The sequence below is a fragment of the Pan troglodytes genome, chromosome 9, assembly GCF_028858775.2.
Source record: "Pan troglodytes isolate AG18354 chromosome 9, NHGRI_mPanTro3-v2.0_pri, whole genome shotgun sequence".
NCBI classification, from domain to species: Eukaryota; Metazoa; Chordata; class Mammalia; order Primates; family Hominidae; genus Pan; species Pan troglodytes.
This window is the reverse complement of record NC_072407.2, coordinates 73751625-73774982: the sequence shown is the minus strand read 5'-3', so window position 1 is coordinate 73774982 and position 23358 is coordinate 73751625. Positions and strand designations below refer to the sequence as shown.

At 50.9% G+C, this 23358-nt stretch overlaps 1 protein-coding gene, 1 long non-coding RNA gene and 1 other non-coding gene across 9 annotated transcripts in view; 2 read left to right on the top strand and 1 right to left on the bottom strand.

Annotated features, from left to right (window-relative positions):
• Window positions 1–5419, top strand: part of LOC134806956 (uncharacterized) — a 66956-nt gene extending 61537 nt beyond the window's left edge. For 2 of the 5 annotated variants that reach the window (XM_063784274.1, XM_054661125.2), the window contains exons 7-8: window positions 2880–3026; window positions 3515–4039. In XM_063784274.1, coding sequence (XP_063640344.1) covers window positions 2880–2985 — 106 coding nt within the window. In that variant the 3' untranslated portion in view covers window positions 2986–3026; window positions 3515–4039. Of the gene's footprint in view, window positions 1–2875; window positions 3027–3514; window positions 4040–4929 lie in introns of those variants that run through there. The other 3 variants (XR_008537802.2, XM_054661126.2, XM_054661131.2) reach the window with 3 other exon arrangements.
• FAM86C1P (family with sequence similarity 86 member C1, pseudogene) lies at window positions 327–13178 on the bottom strand. 3 transcript variants are annotated; one of them, XR_010147608.1, is made up of 5 exons: window positions 12539–13178; window positions 10328–10390; window positions 6703–6804; window positions 4018–4167; window positions 327–533 (listed from the first exon to the last, which is right to left on the bottom strand). It is a non-coding gene; the product is annotated as a family with sequence similarity 86 member C1, pseudogene (transcript). The 3 variants fall into 3 exon arrangements; XR_008538090.2 differs by having other exon boundaries at window positions 488–594; XR_010147609.1 differs by lacking the exon at window positions 327–533 and adding an exon at window positions 955–1047.
• LOC134807363 (uncharacterized) overlaps window positions 5565–23358 on the top strand; it is a 43573-nt gene continuing 25779 nt past the window's right edge. Inside the window, exon 1 of the long non-coding RNA XR_010147612.1 lies at window positions 5565–5736. This is a non-coding gene — a long non-coding RNA (uncharacterized LOC134807363). The remainder of the gene's footprint in view (window positions 5737–23358) is intronic.

Sequence of the window (23358 nt, the reverse complement as noted above, 5' to 3'; positions counted from 1 at the left end):
TGGCTTTGTGAGGAACCAAGTGTGTCCAGGGATGTGGCAGCTGCAGCAGGCTTGGCTTTGTGAGGAACTGAGTGTGTCCAGGGATGTGGCAGCTGCAGCGGGCTTAGCTTTGTGAGGAAATGAGTGTGTCCAGGGATGTGGCAGCTGCAGCGGGCTTGGCTTTGTGAGGAACCAAGTGTGTCCACGTTGGGGGAATATCATACTTGATTCACACGTTTTTATTTGCACAAAGAAAATGCTATTTTTGGAGCCAGAATTTTCATGTCTGATTTATGGTGATTTTCTTAAGAACCAGAACTGCTGGCAGAAAGGGGGAACCCACATGCTTAGATAGCCGATGTCTTATTAGAGGGCAGTTTGTGGTTCCTGATTTGGAATTTAACATTCTCCAAACATTCCAGTCCAATGAAAGTTTTATCCGCTTTCCCATATAAAAATTCTTCCCACGAGAGTGACTTAATTCTCACAATCCCGTTGGAGTCGTGTGTGAGTCCTACAGTGTGAGGTTCAGCATTGCCATCTCCAAGTGCTCTCTGTAGGGAAACAGTTTCTGGTCATGATGAGCTTCCGCTTCCCATCTGATCCCAGTCCAGCCTGGAAACAGAGCACGTGTTTGAGGATGGCGGTGTTTGGGGACAGGACATGAGCGTATTGTGTGGGTCTGCTAGGACACGCCTGGCGGGGTAGGGGGTGTCTAAGTCAGTATACTTTGTTCACAGGTTCCCAGGCCCACCCAGGTACCTAGAATTGGCCTCCAGGATGGGACCAGAAATCTGGTTTTGCATAGAAATGGCTAGCAGCAGGCACCATGCTGCTGTCCACTCTCTGCCTGCGTCTGCCCCAGCACTTGGCACAGCAGAACAGAAGCAGAGATCTGAACCCACATCTACCTGGCTGCTTAGTCAATCCACTCTTCACAAAGCTTAGAAAGTGGCCGGGCACAGTGGCTCATACCTGTAATCCCAACACTTTGGGAGGCCAACGCCGGCGGATCACTTGAGGTCAGGTGTTCGCGACCAGCCTGGCCAACGTGGTGGAACTCCATCTCTACAAAAATACAAAAATTAGCCAGGCACGATGGCAGGTGCCTGTAATCCCAGCTACTTGGGAGACTGAGGCGGGAGAATTGCTTGAACCCAGGAGGCGGAGGTTGCAGTGAGCCAAGATTGTGCCACTGCACTCCAGCCTGAGTGACAGAGTGAGACTCTATCTCAAAACACACACACACACACACACACACACACACACACACACACACACACACACACACACAGCTTAGAAGGGGCTGGTGTTCTCATAAGCACAGATGTCTGAAGAGCCATTATCCAGAATGATTCTTTTTTTTTTTTTTTTTTTGAGATACGATCTTGTTCTTTCACCCAGGCTGGAGTGCAGTGGCACAGTCATTGCTCACCACAGCCTCAACTCCTGGGCTCTAGCAATCCTCCGACTTCCTGAGTAGCTGCGATGACAGGTGCATGCCACCATGCCAGTAATTTTTTTATTTTGTAGAGATGGGGTCCTGAATGCATGGCCTCAAGTGATGCTCCTGCCTTAGCCTCTTTTATTATTATTTTTTAGATAGAGTTTTACTCTGTTCCCCAGCTGGAGTGCAGTGGCGCAATCTCAGCTCACAGCAACGCCTCCCAGGTTCAAGTGATTCTCCTGCCTCAGCCTCCCGAGTAGCTGGGATTATAGGTGTGCACCACCACGCCTGGCTAATTTTTGGGTTTTTAGTAGAGATGGGGTTTCACCGTGTTGGCCAGGCTGGTCTTGAACACTTGACCTCAGGTGATCTGCTCACCTCAGCTTCCCAAAGCCTCAGCCTCTTACAGTGTTGGGATTACAGGCATGAGACACTGTGACCCAGGGATGATTTTCAATCACGGTTTTTTGTTACGAGTGGAAAATGCGTATTTATAAAAATGAAGTAGTATAGACATGAACGTGTAGCAATCTCTATAATCTTGCCATCCAAGGATGGCACCTGTTAACGTGTATATCAACGATGTCCAATCTTTTGGCCTACATGCGCCACATTGGAAGAAGAAGAATCGCCATGGGCCACACATAAAATACACTAATGCTAGCAATAGCTGATGAGCTAAAAGAAAAAAAATCACAAAAAAATCTCATATTGTTTTAAGAAAGTTTACAGATTTGTGTAGGGCCACAGGTTGGACAAGCCTGCTATATATATGTTCTAGGTTTTCCCCTATAGGTATACTTATGTGAAAATGATTATTGTGATAATTTTTTTTTGAGATGAAGTCTTGCTATGTTGCTCAAGGTGGCCACAAAGTCCTGGGCTTAAGCCATCCTCCCACCTCAGCCTCCTGAGTAGTTGGAATATAGGTACTCATAACCACGTGTGGGTGATTATTATTAGTTTTTAAACAAAAATGGGGCTGGGCGCAGTAGCTCACACCCGTATTCCTAACACTTTGGGAGGCTGAGGCAGCAGATCACTTGAGGTCAGGAGTTCAAGATCAGCCTGGCCAACATGGCGAAACCTCAACTCTACAAACAATACAAAAATTAGCCAGGCGTGGTAGCATGCATCTGTAGTCCCAGCTACTCAGGAGGCTGAGATGAGAGGATAGCTTGAACCTGGGAGGTGGGAGGTTGCAGTGGGCTGGGATGGCACCACTGCACTCCAGCCTGGGCAATACAAGGCCAGACTCTGTCTCAAAAAAAAAAAAAAAAAAAAAAAAAAAAAAAAAAAAAAAAAAAAGGTTGATGGGGGCTTATACTATGTGTGCTGCTTGGCACTGTTTTTTTCACTTAAAAGATATTGCAGGGTTTTTTTTACGTAAGTATCTGAAGAAAGACTTCCTTTTTTTTTTTTTTTTTTTTGCTTTTTTGCTTTTTTGAGACAGGGTCTTGCTCTGCTGCCCATGCTGGAGTACAGTGGTGAGATCAGGGCTCACTGCAGCCTCCACCTCGTGGGCTCAAGCCATCCTCCCACCTCAGCTTGCCGAGTAGCTGGGACTACAGGCGTGTGCAACCACACCTGGCTAGTTTCTGTAAGTTTTGTGAAGATGGGGTCCCACTATGTGGCCCAGGTTGGTCTTGAACACCTGGGATCAAGTAGTCCTCCTGCCTTAGCCTCCTAAAGTGCTGGGATGACAGGCCTGAGCCCCGCGCCCAGCCAGCCTCCTGTGCGAGGTTGTGCGGGACTCTGTCGTGGAACCCAGTATGTCTTTGTGTCCTGGCTTGTTTGTTGGCTCTGTAGTTAACGGGCTGCCCCACGTGAACAGGCACTGGGTTGTCCGTGTCTCTGTGTGCAGGCAGAGGCTGCTGCGGGTGCATCTGTGCACATGGCTGCCAGGAGGGGCTGTGCTCAGGGGGAGCTGGGGCAAAGGCTGGTGGCAATGGGGGGCTTGGGTGTAGAGTGGAGGCACGAGAGCCAGGTGGCCGGGCTGCAGTCTGTGGGAGCTCGGGGGTTGCTTGTCCTCTGTGTGTCCTAGTGTCTTTGTCAGTGAGATGGGACAATGATATCACACTCTCACAGGTGCGGGGGCTGACAAATGTCAGGTCTGAGGACAGTGGCTGGCCCACTATGGGGCCAGTTCCCCTTCTCTATAGTCACCCTGCTCATCTTCCATCGACTGGGTGCTCAGGACAGTGGCATGGTGGATCCGCCTGTACAGCCTGTGCTCCAGCATCCTGCAGGCCACAGCTGTGTCCAGCCCTGACCCCGACTGCCCCTCCCGCCACCTCCATTTTATAGATGAGGAAACCGAGGCCCAAGGGCTTAGGGAACCCTGCTCTGAAGCACACAGTAGGGCTGCTGGGCTCAGATCCTCCCTCCCTGTGCTGAGCTGCCCTCCTCCTGCCACAAGCCCCCCACGCCCCGAGCCCACCCTGCTCACTGGCCTCTGCTCTAGTTCCCCGCGTGGTGTGGGAGTGTGGGGCATCCTAGCTTTTCCCCGGCCCCCAGTTCTTTCACTTCCACTGGAGTCCCGCAGGGACAGCTCGGGGACCATGCAGGCCCGGGTGGGCGTGGGGGCTCACATAGCTCGGTGGTGAACAGCTGGCACGTCTCTGGGTTGCGGACGGTAAGGGCCATGTAGACTTGAGGAGCCCGCTGGTGCTCCCGGCAGGCAGCCAGCCTCCGCAGGACCCCGACCAGCGACACGATGGCTTCTGGGCAATACAGCACATCTACGGTGAAAGCTTCAGGTTACTGAAAGGGACCAGCGGACAGTTCCAGGTCATGCTGACCTCAGCAGAAGGGCGAGGCCAGAGAGGCAGCGGTCATATGAGAGTAGTAGATGCCATTTGATCATTTGGGCCATTAGATGGAAAGGCAATTACTTGGGTGAAAAAGGAGAACCCTTAGTAGAGAAAGCTGCAAAAGACCGAAGCAAAAGAAAAAAATCTCCAGACTCACTGGTGTTCCTTAAAAACCGAGCTCTGGTTCTCGGCCTATCTAGAGGGCTGTGAATGACACAAAGCCTGACCCTGCGATGAACTTCGTGTTTCAGGCGTCTGCGGATTTGTCTGCTGGCTTGCAGGGGTGGGCCTGTGTCCCTGGCCACTGCTGGACCTGTGGTTTTCAGGGCTGGGACCTAGGACCACAGGCAGAGCTCTGTTCGACCAGAGAGGAGACTGAGTGTGCTGGCAGGGGTGAGGGGTTTTCCGTGGCCCAGCCAAACACCACCTTCTCTCAACGGCCCTGTCCTCATCCCAGAAGTGGTTGTTTTCCTCCTGTGGTCTCTGAAACACACAGGCATGGCTCTGGGACAGAGCCATGTGGTGACGACTGTAATGGGAGTATGCCTGTCTCCAAAAAGAGGGCTGTGGCTTGAAGGTCAGCTTAAGAGGCACCCCTGTCCTTTGATGTCACCCTGGAGGCCCAGAGTAACTCTTCTGGAAGCCCCATCATGTCCATGCCCGACAGCGTCCATTGTTCCCTTTTCCCAGAGCCAAGAGCTGGTTAGAGCTGCAAGGACACCACCTGCACAGGATGCCCGGGGCTGGGCATTACCTGCTGCAATGACAACATCTGGCTGGATGGCAGAGAGCTGATGGACCGTCGCGACGTCCCAGTCCAGCTGGGCCACTGTCACCCTGGGGCTAAGTTGGCAGTGATATCTGCCCCTAATGAGAGGCCATTGAGAAGGACATTCCCTCAGAGCTGCTAGAGGACCCGGCTGTGACAGTCGCTGAAGATGTATGCCCGGGGGCGGCACATCTTGCAGATGGCCAGGCCTGTGAGGCCGGCACCACTGCCAAGCTCTAGGACAGTCCTGGCGGGAGGAAAGGGGATCATGTCTGCAACTGCACCAGGGTAAGCCTGCCTCGGTGCCCTGCCCTGTGCCCTGAGGTCACCTATCAGTGAAGGCTGCTGGGTTCTAGATGGCCCATTCTGCAAGGTAGAGGGTGGCATCCCATGTGACCAGGACTGTGATGCCGTGGGAGATGATGGCTGTGCTCTTGGAGAGTGTGACTGAGCCTCCCGAGGGCAGCACCAAGAGAAGGCGAGAGAGTCAGTCCAGCGATCAGAAGGCAAGTGGCTTAGAAGACAAGCAGCCATCCACTACATGGCTGAATAAATCATGACAGGACCAATCGCCACTCAGCAATGAGAAGCAGCTAACTGTTGACATGCCAACAGCTTGCACAGGCCTCAAGGGTGTCACATGGCATGAAAGACACTCATGTCAGGCCACACAGGATTCCATTCATTGAACATTCCTGAGACAATGGAATTCTGGCGATGGAGCACAGGTCAGTTGTGGCCAGGGGCTGGGTGTGGCTATGAAGGGGTGGCTGCCTTGTGATGATTCAATATGCTATGTTTTTCCTTTGTGGTTTTCTGTATCTATGTTTTATCTTATTTTTTTTGAGCTCTGTTCCCCACGCTGGAGTCAGTGGCACAATCTTGGCTCACTACAACCTCTGCCTCCTGGGTTCAAGCAATTCTCCTGCCTCAGCTGCCCAAGTAGGTGCGACTACAGGCATGTGTCACCACGTCTGGCTAATTTTTCTACTTTTTTTTGAGACAGAGTTTCACTCTCATTGCCCAGGTGGGAGTGCAATAGTGTGATCTTGGCTCACTACAACCTCCACTTCCCGGGTTCAAGAGATTCTCCTGCCTCATCCTCCCGAGTAGCTGGGATTACAGGCGCCCACTACCACACCACGCTAATTTTTGTATTTTTAGTAAAGGCAGAGTTTCACCATGTTGGCCAGGCTGGTCTCAAACTCCTGATCTCAGGTGATCCACCCACCTCAGCCTCCCAAAGTGCTGGGATTACAGGCGTGAGCCACCACGCCTGGCCTAATTTTTGTATTTTTAGTAGAGACAGGGTTTCACCATATTGGCTAGGCTGATCTTGAACTCCTGACCTCGGATCCACCCGCCTCAGCCTCCCAAAGTGCTGGGATTACAGGTGTGAGCCACCACACCCGGACCTGTCAACTATTCTTTGAGGACTGGGCACCAGGTCCTTGTGAAGCAGGTAGAGTGTGTCACCTATTGGACAAATGCCTCACAACCCCATGAGACATGCTGTTGTTGTTGAAGTGCTTGATTTACAGACAGGGAAACTGAGGCTAAAGAAGGTTGACGAACCTCATGTCTAAGACTGCAGAATGGGTGAGTCAGGATTTGAACCCACACACACGTTTTCACTTTGTCTGTGCAGGAAGGGTATCTGGGCTGTGAGGGGGAGGAGGGTGACTTTCTCATACCAGCAAATAGCTCCGGTGGCCCTGGGTGGACTCCTTGGCCATCAGGGTCTCCGCCAGTGCCTTGTACAGCTCGTCCAAAGGCTCTGTGTGGACAGCCTCGTGCTGGGGGCAGAAAGAGTGAGAGCTTGTTTGCTTTCGTTCTAATCTGTAAAAATGGCCAGATGATTTTCACCAAGTTTGGAGGGGAGATATGGGATAGAATGGTGTAATACCGGCCAGCTGCCATATAAAATATTCACTTCATTGGGCGTGGTGGTGTGTGCCGAATAGTCCCAGCTACTCTAGAGGCTGACATGGGAGGACTGCTTGAGCCCAGGAGTTCGAGGACAGCCTGGGCAAGAGACCTTGTCACTAAAAAAAAAATTCACTTGGTAGGGAAACCTGGATGGGAGGGCCTTCAAAGAGAGGTGTTGAAAGTGTAGGGTTAGGTGTAGTCTAGGGCAGGAGACAAGGATTCCGTGAGAGCTGCCACATGACCATGACAGAGAGGAGGAAAACAAAAGGTGCTTTTAAGTGAGCCTAGGCAGAACTGTGAGGGCGGCCCATGCTGCAGGCTGTGGCTGTCAGCAGGCTGCTTCTCCACGGCTGGCCCCATCCTAAGATTCACAGGGCAGCAGCAGGGTACACTGGGTGACTGCTGCCCTCTCCTGGTGGCACAGGGCAGACCTACTGGTGACCACAGATGCACCCTTTTGGGGAGGACTAGGGAGAAAGAAGGTATTGGAGAAGCAGGGGATTGTTTATTTGCTAAAAGTGTGGCCCTTTCACACAGAAGATCTGCTTCTGCCTACTGAGGAACGGCCTCTCGACATCCTTATGTCAAACCCTGCATGTTCGGGCCCATCTTTAAAATCCATCCTAGGCCAGGTGCGGTGGCTCATGCCTGTAATCCCAGCATATTGGGAGGCCGAGGCAGGCGGATCACCTGAGGTCAGGAGTTCGAGACCAGCCTGGCCAACATGGTGAAACTCTGTCTCTACTAAAAATACAAAAATTAGCCAGGCATGGTGGCATGTGCCTGTAGTCCCCGCTTCTTAGGAGGTTAGGCACGAGACTTGCTGGGACCCAGGAGGCAGAGGTTTCAGGGAGCCGAGACGGTGCCATGGTAATCCAGCCTGGGCAACACAGTGAGACTCTGTCTCAAAAAAAAAAAAATAAGTAAAAAATAAAATCCATCCTGTATCAGTCAGGAAAGAGCTCATTCCAGCAGGATCAATGCAGAGAATTCACCAGAGGAACTAGTTCCAAAGGTATGGCAAGAGCTAAACCTTCCAACAGGGGCCTATGGGGCAACCCAGAGACAGACAAGAGCAGGAAACTCCAAACCCTTCGGCGGGCAGGACAGAGGGTGTGGGTGAGGGTTCCAGTGCTGTGGGCTGGGCCAGTCTGGTAGGAATGAGAATCCATATGCTAGGAGCTGGGGCCCCAGAGAAGCAGCTGCTGCGGAAACCCCAGGAGGCAGAGTGAGGGAGAGACGCTGGCCTTCCCTTCTTCCCGCCCTGCACTGTCTCCCATGGGTCACACGCGGCTGCAGCCAGTTGCCTGGGGAGGCCCCTGCCATGCTGGGGTTTGCAAAGCAGGCCCAGGGCCTGGGAAGGACGAGGTCTGCAGCACGCAGGTGGCTATGCTGTCCGGCTACTGGGCGGACACTGCCCATAACTGACCTTTTTGATGAGTACTGAGAGAAAGCACCGGGCATACTTGACTGACGGCGGGTGCTTCACACACACAGGATGCTTCAGTCTACTGCAACGTTGGTTGCTCGAGAGCCCATCTTAAGTCCCCTATGAGCTTCAAGCCAACACGGCAGAGGGCAAACTCCAGGCTACCGGATCCCTCAGCAAAGATGCAGATGGACACAGCGTTCTGGCCCCATGCATCTGAAGTTTGTCTTAAGCTATAAGCCGTTTCCTAAAAATGCTTCCACTGCAGTGGCACAGGCTATGGCAGCATTTCTAATGCCCATTCTGAGCAGGAACACAGGGCACGTGGGCCCAAACCACCTCCCTCCCAGGGGAGCCAGTGTGAACCAGAGTTTGCAGTAAAGACAATCGCCAACTGTCTGGCTCTATGGAAGAGGAGGGAAGGCCCACTCGGCAACTGCTCTCTTGGAGCGTGTGTCCCTGGGGACAGGATGGAGGGGAGGGGACGCTCAGGGTGACACTCCAGCTAAAGCCGAGAGAAGTCAAGTGCAGGATGAGCAAGTTCCAGGCAGTGGCAACAGCTGGTGCAAGCTCTGAGGTGGCTACAGCCTGGCACTTGGAAAGGAGGGCAGAGGGACTGGTGCAGCAGGACAGGGGATGGTGGGAAAACAGGAGCCTGGAGGGAGAGGGAGGAGACAGTCTGCAGTGCCTGCTGGCTGGGAGGGATGCAGATTCTGCCCAAGGGCAGCAAAGTACCCCACGCAATACACAGGCTCTTCAGGCTGGTGCTGGTTTTTCATTTTTTCTGACACAGAGTCTTGCTCTGTTGCCCAGGCTGGAGTGCAGTGGCCTGATCTTGGCTCACCGCAGCCTCTGCCTCCTGGGTTCAAGTGATTCTCCTGCCTCAGCCTCCTGAGTAGCTGGGACTATAGGCGTGCACCACCACGCCCAGCTAATTTTTGTTTTTTTAGTAGAGATGGGTTTTTGCCATGTTGGCCAGGCCGGTCTTGAACTCCTGACCTTAGGTGATCCGTCCACCTCAGCTTCCCAAAGTCCTGGGATTACAGGTGTGAGCCAGTGCACCCAGCCTTGTGCTGGGTTTTAAAGCAGCTATTCCTACATTTCATGCTTCACCACCTACGAGAGTGAGGCTCAGGGTGAAACTCAGAGCAGGGTGCGAGATAACTTCAGGTATCTCCATGCTCGAAGCCCTGACCTACTGTATTGCCCCAAAAGTCTTCCCTGCTGTGGCTGCATCTTTTCCACGTGGATAATCTTGGTTCACCTCTAGCACAGGAATTCTTCACTGGGGCTCCTAGGATGGGCTGGGTGGGTGGGGGTGGACGATGTCTGCCTCCAGAGTTTGTATGGAAAATGTATTCTTCTGGTGCACTTCTTTCTGGGAGGGAGTCTATTGCTTTGTCTTTTCAGAAGGGCTCATGGCCCTTCGAAGGTGAAGAACCAGGATGTAGGGTGATCTGCACTTGGCCCTTAAGGCCAAGGTCAGGCTGTGGCTGGGCTGGGTGGTGATCCTGCCTCTCACCTGCATGCAGATGCTCTTGAGTCCAAACCCCACCCTGGGCAAAGTAAGGGCCCATTTAGGTCTAGAAGAGACAGGAGTGGGCAGGACAGGCCTCAGGAATGCAAAAAAGAAAGTCTCTGAGCATCTACCAAATGCTAGAAGCTGTTTTGCACCTGTCATCTGTTTTTGCTGTGGGGGGTTTAAAAAACTTTCCCTAGATTCCCCCCTCTCATGCAGATTTTTGTATATTCTGATATCTTTGTCTAAGTCTTAGATAGAAAATGAAAGAGCTGGAGCTGTCGGAGGTGCTGACACCCGCCTGCAGTGCTGACTCAATGGTTTTGTTCCTTGAACAGGGGTGTTTTTAAAGGGTACAAGCACACCTGTGGTTCTTCTCTCAGGTCTTCCGGAGAGATTCAGGAGGCAGGGTCATGAGTCCCAGGGACTCTGGGATTCTTACCTTCTGCAAAATATCCCATAGAAGCTCAGAATCTGATGGGTCACTTAACTTTGCTTCTAAGCTCTGTGTGGAGGGGAGAGAGAGAAATCTCAAGGGTGCATTCACAGGAACATTAGACACGCAATAGAATGTGTTGGCAAAGGGCTGTGTGATCTCTCCCTGGGGATGTGGAGCCAGTTGGAAGTGGAAGCCACAGCAGCTGAAAGCCTGACCTTCAGATGTCGCAGGGTGCACCTGGATGAGTCACAGGAAGAAGGCTAGAAGACTGACTCTCGGCCGCATTAGTCCTGGCTACTTAGCGGCCACCCGGGTCATGGGCCAGCTCCCTGGTTGCGCTGGTCAGCCAGGAATTACCAGGGCAGCCATGGCACCAAAGTTTGATGGGCTTGCCATCTGAGTTTAAGTGGAAATGCAGAATGTGCCCGTACCAGCCTGGGTTACATTGTCCTCTTACAGGGGCCTCAAGCCCAGCAGCAAACTTTGGCTCCAGAGTTAGCCAGACTGTCTCGGCTGGTATGTGACACAGGGCAAGGCACTTCATTGCTTCAGAGCTCCTTCCACGCCATAAAAGGCCCTACAAGACCTGGTCCTAATCCCTCTCTCTGGCCTGTTCTCCCTCGCCCCTGGCCCACCCTGCTCACTCCACTCCAGCCACACTGGCTGCCTTGCTGTTGTTCCTCAACCACAGCTGGCTTGTTTCCACCACAAGGCCTTTGCATATCCTCTTCCCCAAGCCCTTCCCATGGCTGGCTGCTTCACCACTCAGGCCCCAGTTCAAATGCCACCTCTTTGGGGAAGGCTTCCCTGATTCCCCGACTTTGGTGACTCTTCTCCCCAGTTGCTCCATTCACCATTTCCCTGTTTTATTGGCTTTAAAGCCACTCTCATCTGGTCTTTTCTTGTTTATTCATTTATTTGTTAATTCTCTGGCTCTCCCATGCAAGCAGAGCCTCATCTGTCATGGGTACTGCTGATCCACGGTGGCTGGCTCACGGAAGGCATTTATTAAACATTTTGAGACTGAATAAAAACACTAGCTAACACCGACATGCATTTACCATGAGCCAGGCACTGATCCACAGGCTTTTGTACTCAACGCTGACAACAATCCTAAGAGGTAGGTATCATTATATCCCCCATTTTATTAATAAGAAAACAACAGCACAGAGAGATGCAGTCACTTGCCCAAGGTCACACAGGGCCAGGGCTTGGGCCAGGATTCGAAGCAGGCAGGCTGTCTCCTGGGTCTGAACTCTCAACGACTGCACCCTAATCAAACAATCCCTCTGGTTAAATATGAGTGATAATAATAGTACCCACCTCGTGGGTGTTGAGGGTGAGCCCAAGTTAGCATGCAGCGTGGGCATGTGAACAATTATAGTCAATATTGAATGGAGACCTATGATGCTTTTATGAAGGTTTCTATTTTGGGTTAAAAACGCACAAATTTCTCCTGACCAGAAATGATCTCTGAGTGCTAAACATTTTATGTCAATGGAATAATGCAAATGATTAAGCAACACCCATAAAATGGGGCAGACCCAGGGAGGAATATATATCCAAACTGACTCATCCGTGAGCTCACTGCACATGAATTACAAATGCGGCCGGGTGCATTAAGCCTCTCTACTGGCAGAAGGGAGGCTGCTGCCTGCCATGCGCCTGTGCTGAGAAATGGCAGGTCCCCAGGGAGAGGAGAGGCCACCCCCTTCTCTGTCTCTTCCAGCACAGGTGTGAAAGCCTCAGCGCATGAGCTAATTCTGTGCAGTGCTGGACATACAGATGAGAACACTGAGGCATGAGGGACAGCCTGTGACCTGGTCACCGCGCTCAGTAGGACGTGGTTACCCGCGGTCCTGAGGGCGCTGACTTTTTAGAATGAGCGAGGGCAGCTGTGTCCCAGTGACCAGAAGGATTACTGCCTTTAAAAAGTCGTGAAAATGATCGTGAACTGTACCCCACAACGAGTGCGCGTCTGCCTCCCAAGACGGTGGAGAGGCCCCAGCTTACGCCGCCAGCCCGCGGGGCAAGAAGGGTGCGAGCGACTCTGGCCAGGCCCCAGGGACGGGGACCGGGTCGCGCGGACCTGACCGGCGACAGCCCAGGCACTCACGTGGCGGGAGCGCCGGGGGCTTCAGCACGGAGACCCATCCCGTCTGCCCCTGGACTCCCGCGAGCCCCGCGGACCTCTCCGCTAGCCCCGCCGCCCACCTGCCAGGGGAAGGAGCGCAGGGCGCGCGCCGCCAGGAAGCGGCGCTTGAAACTCTGCAGCAAGAGTTCGCTCCCCGCGTTCTCCTCGGGCGCCATGACGGGGGCGGGGCCGCAGCGTTGCCGGGAGACTGGGCGGAAGCCGGGCCTGGACTGAAGAGGGGGGCGGGCCCAGGGCAGTGCGCCGGGGCAGAGAGGGGGCGGGGCCTGGGGGTAGGGTCAGGAGGAGAGTCGCGGGGGTGGCTCTAGGGCGGGGCCAGGATGAGAGTTATGAGGCCGGGGCCTGGGGTGGGGCCAGGATGAGCATCATGAGTACGAGGCCTGGGGTAGGGCCAGGATAAGCGTCGTTGGGGCAGGTCCTCGGGAGAGTTCAGGTTGGTGGGTCCTGGGGTGGGGCCAGGATAGGGCGATCCTGGAAGTGGGGCTTCGGAAGCGTCCAGGTTGGAGGCGTCCTGGAGGCGGGGCCTTGCGTGGGGGCAGGATAAGAGTCCCGGAGGCGGGCGTTAGGGTGGGGGTAAATGATGATTGGGTTCAGGAGGCGAGACTCGGAGCAGAGTCCAGGAGACAGGTCTTGGGGCGGGGCTAAGACCAGACCCGGAGAAGTGCTCAGGAGGCGGGGCCAGGGCCGGGCGTTGACTCTGTCGTAGCACGTGGCCAGGCGCTGCTCGGACTCTGGGAGGCGGAGCTTAGGACGGGCCGACGTTGGGAGGGGCCCAGGGTCCGGGAGGCGGGGCCGAGTCCGGGCTGCGCTCAGGAGGCGGGCCCTGGGAGGCGGAGCTTAGGGAGGGGCCGGTGTCGGGAGGGACCAAGAGACTGGGAGGCGGGTCAGGGCTGGGCTCAGGGGCCGAGAGGGAGCTGGGCTTGGGGCTGGGCCGAGACGGAGCGAGGGGTCCAAGGTGTGAGAAACGGGGAGGGGTTTGAGGAGGGGATTGGAGTGTGGCTCAAGTTCGGGAGGCGTTACCTGCGGAGGGTTTGAGGCAGGCCCAGGAGCGAGCCCACGGTCTGCCGACTCGGGGCCATGGTCGGGCCCCAGGATCCGGAGCTTCGGGCGGGGCCGAGTCCGGGTTTGGGGCCCAGGAGGCGGGGCCGTTAGGGCTAGGGTCCCGGGGATCGTCGGGTCAGGCCTTGGGCCAACGTAGGCACTCTCACAGTTCCTCCGCCTTCAGGAAGGTCTTTTTGGCAGGGTCCTTACGGGTGCGCGCTTCGGTCCTGGAGGCGTTATCCTCGCCTCCTCTCCATCAGCGCCACCCGTCTGGGGCCCGTTAGGAGGGAGCTTTCCCTCTATCCCCCAGCCTTTGGACTGTCACCAAACAAGCCATTCGTTCACCAAATACTTATTAAGCGCCTACCATGTGTCTGGCAAGGGATATGTAACAGTGAGAAAAACTAGGTGTGGTCCAGGCCCTCCAGGGGCTCAGGGGCTCGTGGAAGTAGACATTGAAGTACTTATCACACAAATGAGTATAAAAGTACAATAGTGATATCTGCCACGAAGGCGAGCAGACAGAGCTAGCGGGGCTTCCAGGAGGAGTTTTGATCTTGCAGGGACAGGAAGGAGGAGTTAGCTCCTGGGGGGCGGGATTGGGGGTGGTGGTGATATAGACGTGGGGTCAGAGTGGAAAACAACAAAAATATAATTATTTTAGTTCAAAGTTATTGTGTCTTGAGTTGAAAGGCAGGGCAGTTAGCAACACAGTTCAGATTTCAGTACTGCCCCTGAAATCTGAACTGTGTTCAAAGTCTAAAAGGTTTACCTTAGCAAATCCCTCATAAAACTCCATTTGGAAGAGTCCGAGAGCTAATTTGTTAAGTATACTTGAAGAAGGTAGATGAGGAGACAGATTAAATCTTATTACCTCTTTCAGATGAGAGGCACTTGAGCCCTGCTCAGCTGTGAGAATAAGAGAGGGGAATTAATTCTAATTGAATACACGTGTTCTCTAACAGCTGTTGTTCCCCACCAGAACCAAATGAGCGCAAGATCTGACAAAGAAAAAAAAAAGGTTCATCTTTTATTCCCCCAAACACTTTCATTTAAATCAAGAGGGTGGGATGTGGTTATTGCTGTGTTTTTAGACAGAATCAACAGTTTCTGGGTCTGAGATATTGCATACACCCTCTTGGTCCCTGTATCCTGAGATGGAGTCACCTGAGAATCCACAGCAAGTCCTAACCAGAGATGGGTCTGGGTGGTTAAGGAAGGTTGCCTTCAGAACTGGGCCAGAGGCACTGCTTTGCTTTTGCTGTTTTGATCAGCTCTCTGCCTGCAGGAGACAAGGAAAACCAACGGGAACAGGTTAGTTATGCTCATAAATCCTGGGCTTATTTTATTAACTCACATAATAGCTATTAATTGCCTTTCCTCCAAGGAGCAAAAGGACATATACAGTCAATGCTATAAAAAGTAACACTGTATTATGTTATACTAAAATATTAATAAATCTAGGTTGGTTGAGTGTTTCCTGATTCCATAGATTGGAAGCGGATTGAGGAAGGACCCTAGCGGACCACAGAGCTGAGCCATGCACACAGAATAAATCTTTTCTTCTTTTGTATTTTTTTGAGACGGAGTTTCGTTCTCTTTTTGCCCAGGCTGGAGTGCAATGGCGCGATCTCGGCTCACTGCAACCTCCACCTCCCGGGTTCAAGCGATTCTCCTGCCTCAGCCTCCCGAGTAGCTGGGATTACAGGCGTGAGCCACCATGCAGGGACATTTTTGTATTTTTAGTGGAGACAGGGTTTGAACACGTTGGCCAGGCTGGTCTCAAATTCCTGACCTCAGGTGATCTGCCCACCTCTGCCTCCCAAAGTGCTGGGATTACAGGCGTGAACCACCGCGCTCGGCCAGAAGAAATCTTTATCTTGTTGTGCGGGCTCTGATGAGGGACAAATGTCATCTATCTTGGATCTGAATCTGGAAGGATCAAGGCACTGAAGGGATTTTTTTGTTTCAGACAGTCTCCCTCTGTTGCCAGGCTGGAGTGCAGTGGCATGATCTCGGCTCCTGCAACTTGTGCCTCCCGGGCTCAAGCGATTCTCCTGCCTCAACCTCCCGAGTAGCTGGGACTACAGGCACGTGTCACCACGCCCAGCTAATTTTTGTATTTTTAGTAGAGACAGGGTTTCACCATGTTGGCCAGGATGGTCTCGATCTCTTGACCTCATGATCCATCTGCCTTGGCCTCCCAAAGGTCTGGGATTACAGGCATGAGCCACCATGCCCGGCCTCACTGAAGGGATTTTTTTAATGTTACGTGGCTCTCACAGGTGCGGTGTGTTCGAGTGCAAGTGAAGATTAGGACTGATGCTTAAAACCAAACGTAAAATTCCAGGTGGTGTTGCTATGGGGAACAGCATTAGGACAATCTGAGTAGTTTCAGTTGCAAGAGTGTGCGTGTACGTGCAAGAACTACAGTCAAGGTTCAACTTCTGGCTTTGAGGGTCTCTTTAATAACAGTAATAACAACCTAAGGCAGTTTAACAGTATGGAATGGTTACCTTTTAGAAATTAAGCTATGGGCATGGAAGTTCAATCAGTACATTGAAGTTTTTCCTTTATCTCTCCTATGGTTAATGGTTTCTGCAGAAAGGACCAATTGATTTCTTTCTAAAACGTTGCTTCAGGGTGTAGAGACATTTATGGGTCATGTTCCAACTTACAGAAAATTTTATAGTTCAAATATAAATTACGTTCAATGTGGACTTTGTAATAGAATTTAAGGTTAAGTAAAATTTCCACTTTCCTTAGGCTGTTTGCAGTGCCCAGCAGGCCCCATGATATCGAGATGGAAGTTATGTTAAAGGAGGAGATTGGTCACGGATGGGCAGAATAAGGAATATGGGCAGCTCAGGCTAATGACACAATGATTGAGGTGTAGAAAGAGGGCCAGGCATGGGATAACGCCTGTAATCTCAGTGCTTTGGGAGGCCAAGGCAAGAGGATCACTTGAGGTCAGGAGAGCAGCCTGGTCAACAGAGTGAGACCTAATCTGTACCAAAAAAAAAAAAAAAAAAAAATTAGTTGGGCATGGTGGTGTGCGCCTGTAGTCTCAGCCACTTGGAAGGCTGAGGTCAGGGGATCCCTTGAGCCCAGGAGTTTGAGGCTGCAGTGAGTTACAATCACATAACTGTACTCCAGCCTGGGTGATAGGGTGAGGCCCTGACTCAAAAAAAATCGAGTCAGGGAAAAAATTGGAAATCTTAATCCTCCGTACCCAGGAATGTGACCTTATTTGGAAATAGGGTATTTGTAGATGTAATCAAGTAATGATGAGTCATACTGGATTGGGGGCTGCTGGTGAGGAGGCAGATGCAACGACTGGTGTCCTTATAAAAGGAGAGAATGAGGGCCAGGCGTGGTGGCTCATGCCTGTAATCTCAGCACACTTTGGGAGGGTGAGGTGGGCGGATCACTTGAGGTCAGGAGTTCGAGACCAGCCTGGCCAACATGGTGAAACTCCATCTCTACTAACAACACAAAATTAGCACTGCGTGGTGGCGGGCGCCTGTAATCCCAGCTACCCAGGAGTCTGAGGTGGAAGAATCACAGGAACCTAGGAGGCGGAGGTTGCAGTGAGCCAAGATTGTGCCACTGCACTTCAGCCTGGGTGACAGAGGGAAACTCCATCTCAAAAAAAAAATAGAGGAGAATGTCAGGTGAAGACAGAGACACAGGGAGAAGGCAGCCATGTGATGAGGGAGGAGAGATTGGAGCGATGCATCTACAAGGAACACCAAGCATTACCAGCGGCCACCGGAAGCCAGAAGAGGCAAGGAAGTTTCTCTCTTACATGTTTCAGAGGAAGCGAAGCCCGGCCGACACCTTGATTTTGGGCTTCTAGCATCCAGGCCTGCGAGACAATACATTTCTGTTGTTTTCAGCCTCATGTGGGGCCCTCGTTGTTGTTGTGGTTTTTTTTTTTTTTTTTTGGAGATGGAGTTTCACTCTTGTGCCCCAGGCCGGAGTACAATGGCTCGACCTTGGCTCTCTGCAACCTCGTCCTCCCAGGTTCAAGCTATTCTCCTGCCTCAGCCTCCTGAGTAGCTGGGATTACAGGCATGCACCAACTTGTCCAGCTAATTTTTATATTTTTAGTAGAGATGGGGTTTCACCATGTTGGCTGGGCTGGTCTCAAAATCCTGACCTCAAGTGATCCGCCTGCCTAAACCCCCCAAAGTGCTGGGATTACAGGCATGAGCCACCGTGCCCGGTCTTGTGGTTATTTTTTTAGACAAGATCCTGCTGTGTCATCCTGGCTGGAGTGCAGTGGTACAATCTCAGCTCCTGCAGCCTCGACCTCCCTGGGGTGAGGTAATTTTCCCATCTCAGCCTCCAAGTAGCTGGGACTACACGCTTGGCTAATTTTTGTATTTTCTGTAGAGATGGGGTCTCGCTATGTGGCCCAGGCTGGTCTCAAACTCCTTGGGCTCAAGCCATCTGCCTGCCTTGGCCTCCCAAAGTGCTAGGATTAGAGGCATGAGCCACTATCCCTGGCCACCCTTGTTAAAAAATAAAGAATTTCAAGATGGTGATGGCAGATTATTAAACCACAGTGGGGACTCTTCTGTGTCCCTGTGGGACCGTCCAGGTTGCAAGCCCATGAAGCTGGCCCTGGCTGCTGGGTTCTTGGAGTGCTGGACCTCCCGTGGCATGTGGCAAGGAGTTGTCATGGTTTATCACGACTTATGATGATCAACTACGGGAGACCCAAAGACCACTCAGTCGTTTTTCCAACGAATGGCTGTGTATGTCACACTAGCAACAAACAGAACCGCAAGAGCTCCAGTGACAATGCTGAGCCCGATCACTGTGCCTTGCAGAGCAGATGCCCTGTGTACCTCCGCTCCTGTTAAGAAACCAGAGGGTTTGTAATTGCCTGATTATTAAGAGGCTGTTCTGGCTGCTCCTGGTTCCCTAGGAAGTTTCCCATCTAGCCGCTAGTGAGTATTCATTATGGAAATCAAGTGTACATTTAACCCAAGAACATGCTCACTCTAGAGAAATCTCATAGGGCAAGTCGTTGAAAGCCGATTTACTAAATGACCTCTTCGCCAAATGACCCATTTCCCTAATGACCACTTTGCCAAATGATCAATTTGCTGAAAGCCAATTCGCTGAAAATCTGTTTGTGGGATGTCCTGCTTATCAGTAACTGACAGTCAGACGCAGCTTATCCCAGGCTCCCAGTGGGATGTGGGACAGGGGAGGGGCTACAAAATAGTTGTAGCAAAACTCCAAAACATAAAAAGAAGAAAAATCCTCCATAATTTGGTGAATTGGTCATTCGTTTAATTAGTTTTCTACAAAAGGGACTGCTTTCTGTATGTTCACAAGGAGATCATGGGCAGTGGCTTACAAGAAGAGAAAGGATGTATATCACCCCTGCCCTCCCCTCTTTTCCTTTTTTTTTTTTTAAAGGCAGGAATCAGAGTGCCGTAGTACAATCACAGCTCACTGCAGCCTCAAACTCCTGGGTTCCAGCAATCCTCCCGCCTCAGCCTCCCCAGTAGCTGGGACTACAGGCATGTGACGCTACATCCAGCTAATTTATTGTAGAGACAGTCTCACTATGTTGCCCAGGCTGGTCTCAAGCTCCTGGCCCCAAGTGATCCTCCTACCTCGTCCTCCCAAAGTCCGAAGTATGAGCCACTGTGCCCAGCCCATTACTCCTTTTTGCATGTAATTGTTTTAAGTGCTCGTTAGATCACTGGACAGTATCCAAGTCTCTCCTGGCAAAAGGAAAGATAGCCAGTGTTTGTAAACAACCCACAAAAGAAGGCAACAGCAAATTCTGAGATGATTTTATTCTTCCTTTGTATTACCCAGATTGAAGGGGTTTGAAGTCTTGAGAATCTGCAGTCTCGTTTCAGACTCTCCCCTCTCCTTTTTTCAGCATCGAGGGAACAGCAGGGTTTTGCTCCTCCCCTATGAAGAGCTTTTTGTTCCTAGGGCTCCAAAGCTGCTGGGAAACAGGATTGTTCTGCTTGAATTCCCTCCTCCCCACCATGAGACCACTTTTTGATTCTTTTCTATCTCAGGACAGAGCAGACTCTGCTGACAGTTTTCTGGCAGCTGCTTTTGTGTCTCACCTGGCTGCTAGTCGTAAGAGTTCACGAGCATTTCCTGGGTGACTGCCAGGGAGCCGTTGTGGGTTTGGGGGTGACTCCCAGGAGCTTACACAGGAATGGGTAGATGTGGATGCTGTTAAAAGGCGCGGCCAGGCGATTCCTCTTGAAATCTGGCCCGAAATCTCTGAATATGGTCTTCATATCCATGAGGACATTATCAAAGCCATGGCTGCCTTTGTTGAAACACATTATAATTCTCTGAAAAATAATAACAATAAAAAAGCCATTTTAGATTCCAATCCACTGAAAGAAAACTGTCCCTTAGTTAATGTCATGCTTATTGGATCCGTGAAGTCTTTGAAAATTTGAACTACAAGGACACTGCTCTCTGTGGTGGTGGAGAGAATACCAAGGATTTAAAGGTCTTTAAGAAAGAGAATGTAGAAAGCGTACCCATTGGAAACAGCAAGATGATGATAATCGTACTGACAGTAATAATAAGCTCAAATATATAGAGCTTACTATGTATCATGAATTGTTCTGAATGCTTTATAAATATATGTTACCTCCTTTACCCTCATGGCAGCCCAGTAAAGGCGCCATTCCCCATTTTACAGCTGGGGAAACTGAGTTACAGAGCTTTTCTGCACTGAGTCATCAGGGGCAAATGCTAGATCAGGTAATTGAACCCAAGCAATCTGGTTCCAGAGCCAAATAGATGTATTTTTTATGATATAAAAACATATACATATATTTTTAGGGGAAGGGTGGGGGTAGGATGGGATGAGGATTCTGGATAATTGCTTGGTAAATGCCAAATACCTTTCTTGTCTGTCCCTCTTTTCAAATGATAAAGTAATGTCAATTGCAACACTTTTTTTTTTTTTTTTTTGAGACAAGGTCTAGCTGGAGTACAGTGATGCAGTCACAGCCCACTGAAGCCTCAAATTCCTGGGCTCAAGCGATCCACCCACATCAGCTTCCCAAGTAGTTGGGATTACAGGCCCACACTACTGTGCCCAGCTAATTATTTTAATTTTTGCAGAGGTGGTAGGTGGCGGTGGCGGAGTGTCTTGCTATGTTGCCCAGGCTGGTCTTGAACTTTTGACCTCAAGTGAACCTCCTGCCTCAGCCCCACAAAGCTCTGCAATTATAGGTGTGAGCCACTGTGGCTGGCTACAATACTATTTATTTATATTTTAGACCAACAGATATTCTAGCATATAAGAAATGTGATGCTTTCTCTACATTGAAGAGTTGGTCTAATATTTGTCCTGGTGGATACAGAAATTGCCTGTCTGCTCCGCTCTGGTTGAAGAAACCAGTCCGACTGTCTCTGAGGCTATGGAGCAGTCCATCAGGAATGAAAGCCCTCGGCCAGGCATGTTGGCTCACACCTGTAATACCAGGAATTTGGGAGGCCGAGGCAGGTGGATCACTTGAAGTCAGGAGTTCGACACCAGCATGGCCAACATGGTGAAACCCTGTTTCTACAAAAAATAGAAAAATTAGCTGGGCCTGGTGTAACGTGCCTGTAATCCCAGCTACTCAGGAGGCTGAGGCAGGAGAATCACTTGAACTTGGGAGGCAGAGGTTGCAGTGGGGAGCTGAGATCACACCACTGCATTCCAGCCTGGGCGACAGAGCGAGACTCTCTCAAGAAAAAAAAAAGAGAATGAATGTCCTCATGATGGCCTCAAGCACATTGGTCCCTGAAGAGAGTCAAGGAAGGCCCACTTTACTCCGCACTGCAAAGCAGGCAGGTGGACAGGATGAGAAGTGGATTCAGTGAGGGGCATTGACCCAAAGGATTTTCTGCCTAATGGTCGGTTCAGCAGAAGATTAAACTGAGCACAGCATCCTGTTCCCTCAAACTATCTGGTTGGTCAGTGGGGAATGTTCTTGTCTCATTAAATGTCCTCATTCTACTGTCAAGATGTCTTGTTACAAAACATCATAAACCAGGTTTACAAATAGGCGAGGTGACTGTGGAATTTCTCCTTGGCAAGGCCTTAGCTATGGGCGCGCGATTGGTGTGCAATAATCACAGTGTTCCGGGCCACTTGAGGGATAAAATATACCTTAGGTGATAAACTGTTGTATTTTAATGTGAATATTTCCACCAACATTAAACAGTAACCCCATGAGTTTTCTCATACCTGTTACACTCTGGAGTTGCAACAAGCTGACATGAAGCAAGTTGCAAACAGAATTATCGCATTTGGCTCCTATTCACAGCAAGGGTTCTTCAAGCTCTACCTGGGGCAGTCTTCCCTCACATGAGGTTTATAGCATCATTTATTTAATTATTTATTTATTTTTTGAGATGGAGTTTCGCTCTGTCGCCCAGGCTGGAGTGCAATGGTGCGATCTTGGCTCACTGCAACCTCTGCCCCCCCGGGGTTCAAGCGATTCTCCTGCCTCAGCCTCCTGAGTAGCTGGGATTATAGGCATCGGCCACCACACCCGGCTAATTTTTGTATTTTTAGTAGAGATGGAGTTTCACCATGTTGACCGGGCTGGTCTCAAACTCCTGACTTCAGGTGATCCACCCGCCTCAGCCTCCCAAAGTATTGGGATTACTGGTGTGAGCCACAGCACCCGGCTATAGCATCATTTAAACTGTGTTTCTGCCATGAATTGTTAGTTGGTAGTTAACAAAAAATAGACCACCTCATTTATGTCTCACAGTTAGCATTGGTTTTTGTGTTTTCTTTAGGCTGTTTTTTAATTGTTTTTAAAATTGTGCAACAGGGTCTTGTTCTGTTGCTGAGGCCAGAGTGCAGTGACACAATTTTGGCTCACTGCAGCCTCAACCTCCTGGGCTCAAGCAATCCTCCCACTTTAGCCTCCTGAGTAGCTGGGACTGCAAACAGGAGCCACCACGGCTGGCTAATTTTTAATTCTTAATTTTTTTTTTTTTTGAAATGGAGTTTCGCTCTGTCGCCCAGCAGGTTGGAGTACAGTGGGGTAATCTCGGCTTACTGCAACCTCCACCTCTCGGGTTCAAACCATTCTGCCTCAGCCTCGGCACCCACCACCATGCCTGGCTAATTTTTAAAAAATACTTTTAGTAGCGACAGGGTTTCACCATGTTGGCCAGTCTGGTCTTGAACTCCTGACCTCAAGTGATCCACCTACCTCAGCCTCGCAAAGTGCTGGGATTACAGGCGTGAGCCACCACGCCAAGCCTAATTTTTAAATTTTTTTAGAGACCAGGTTTTCCCATGTTGTCTAGGCTGGTCTTGAACTCTTGGGCTCAAGTGATCCTCCTGCCTTGGCCTCTCAAAATTCTGGGATTACAGATATGGCCCTTATGTCTGGCCCTTAAAGCTGCTTTTTAATAACAGCTTTATTGAAAGATAATTCACATACCATACAATTTGCCCATTTAAAGTGTATCATTTGGCCGGGCATGGTGGCTCACACTTGTAATCCCAGCACTTTGGGAGGCTGAGTTGGGAGGATCGCTTGAACCCAAGAGTTTGAGACGAGCCCGAGCAACATGGCAAAACCCTGCCTCGACCAAAAATACAAAAAAATTAGCTGGGCATGGTGGTGTGTGTCTGTAGTCCCAGCTACTCAGGAGGCTGAAGTGGGAGGATGGTTTGAGCCTGGGAGGTGGAGAGTGCAGTGAGTTGAGATTGCACCACTGCACTCCAGCCTGGGCAACAGAGCCAGACCCTGTCTCTAAATAAAGTGCATAATTCAATGGTTTTTAATATATTCACAGAGTTGTGCAGCCATCATCACCA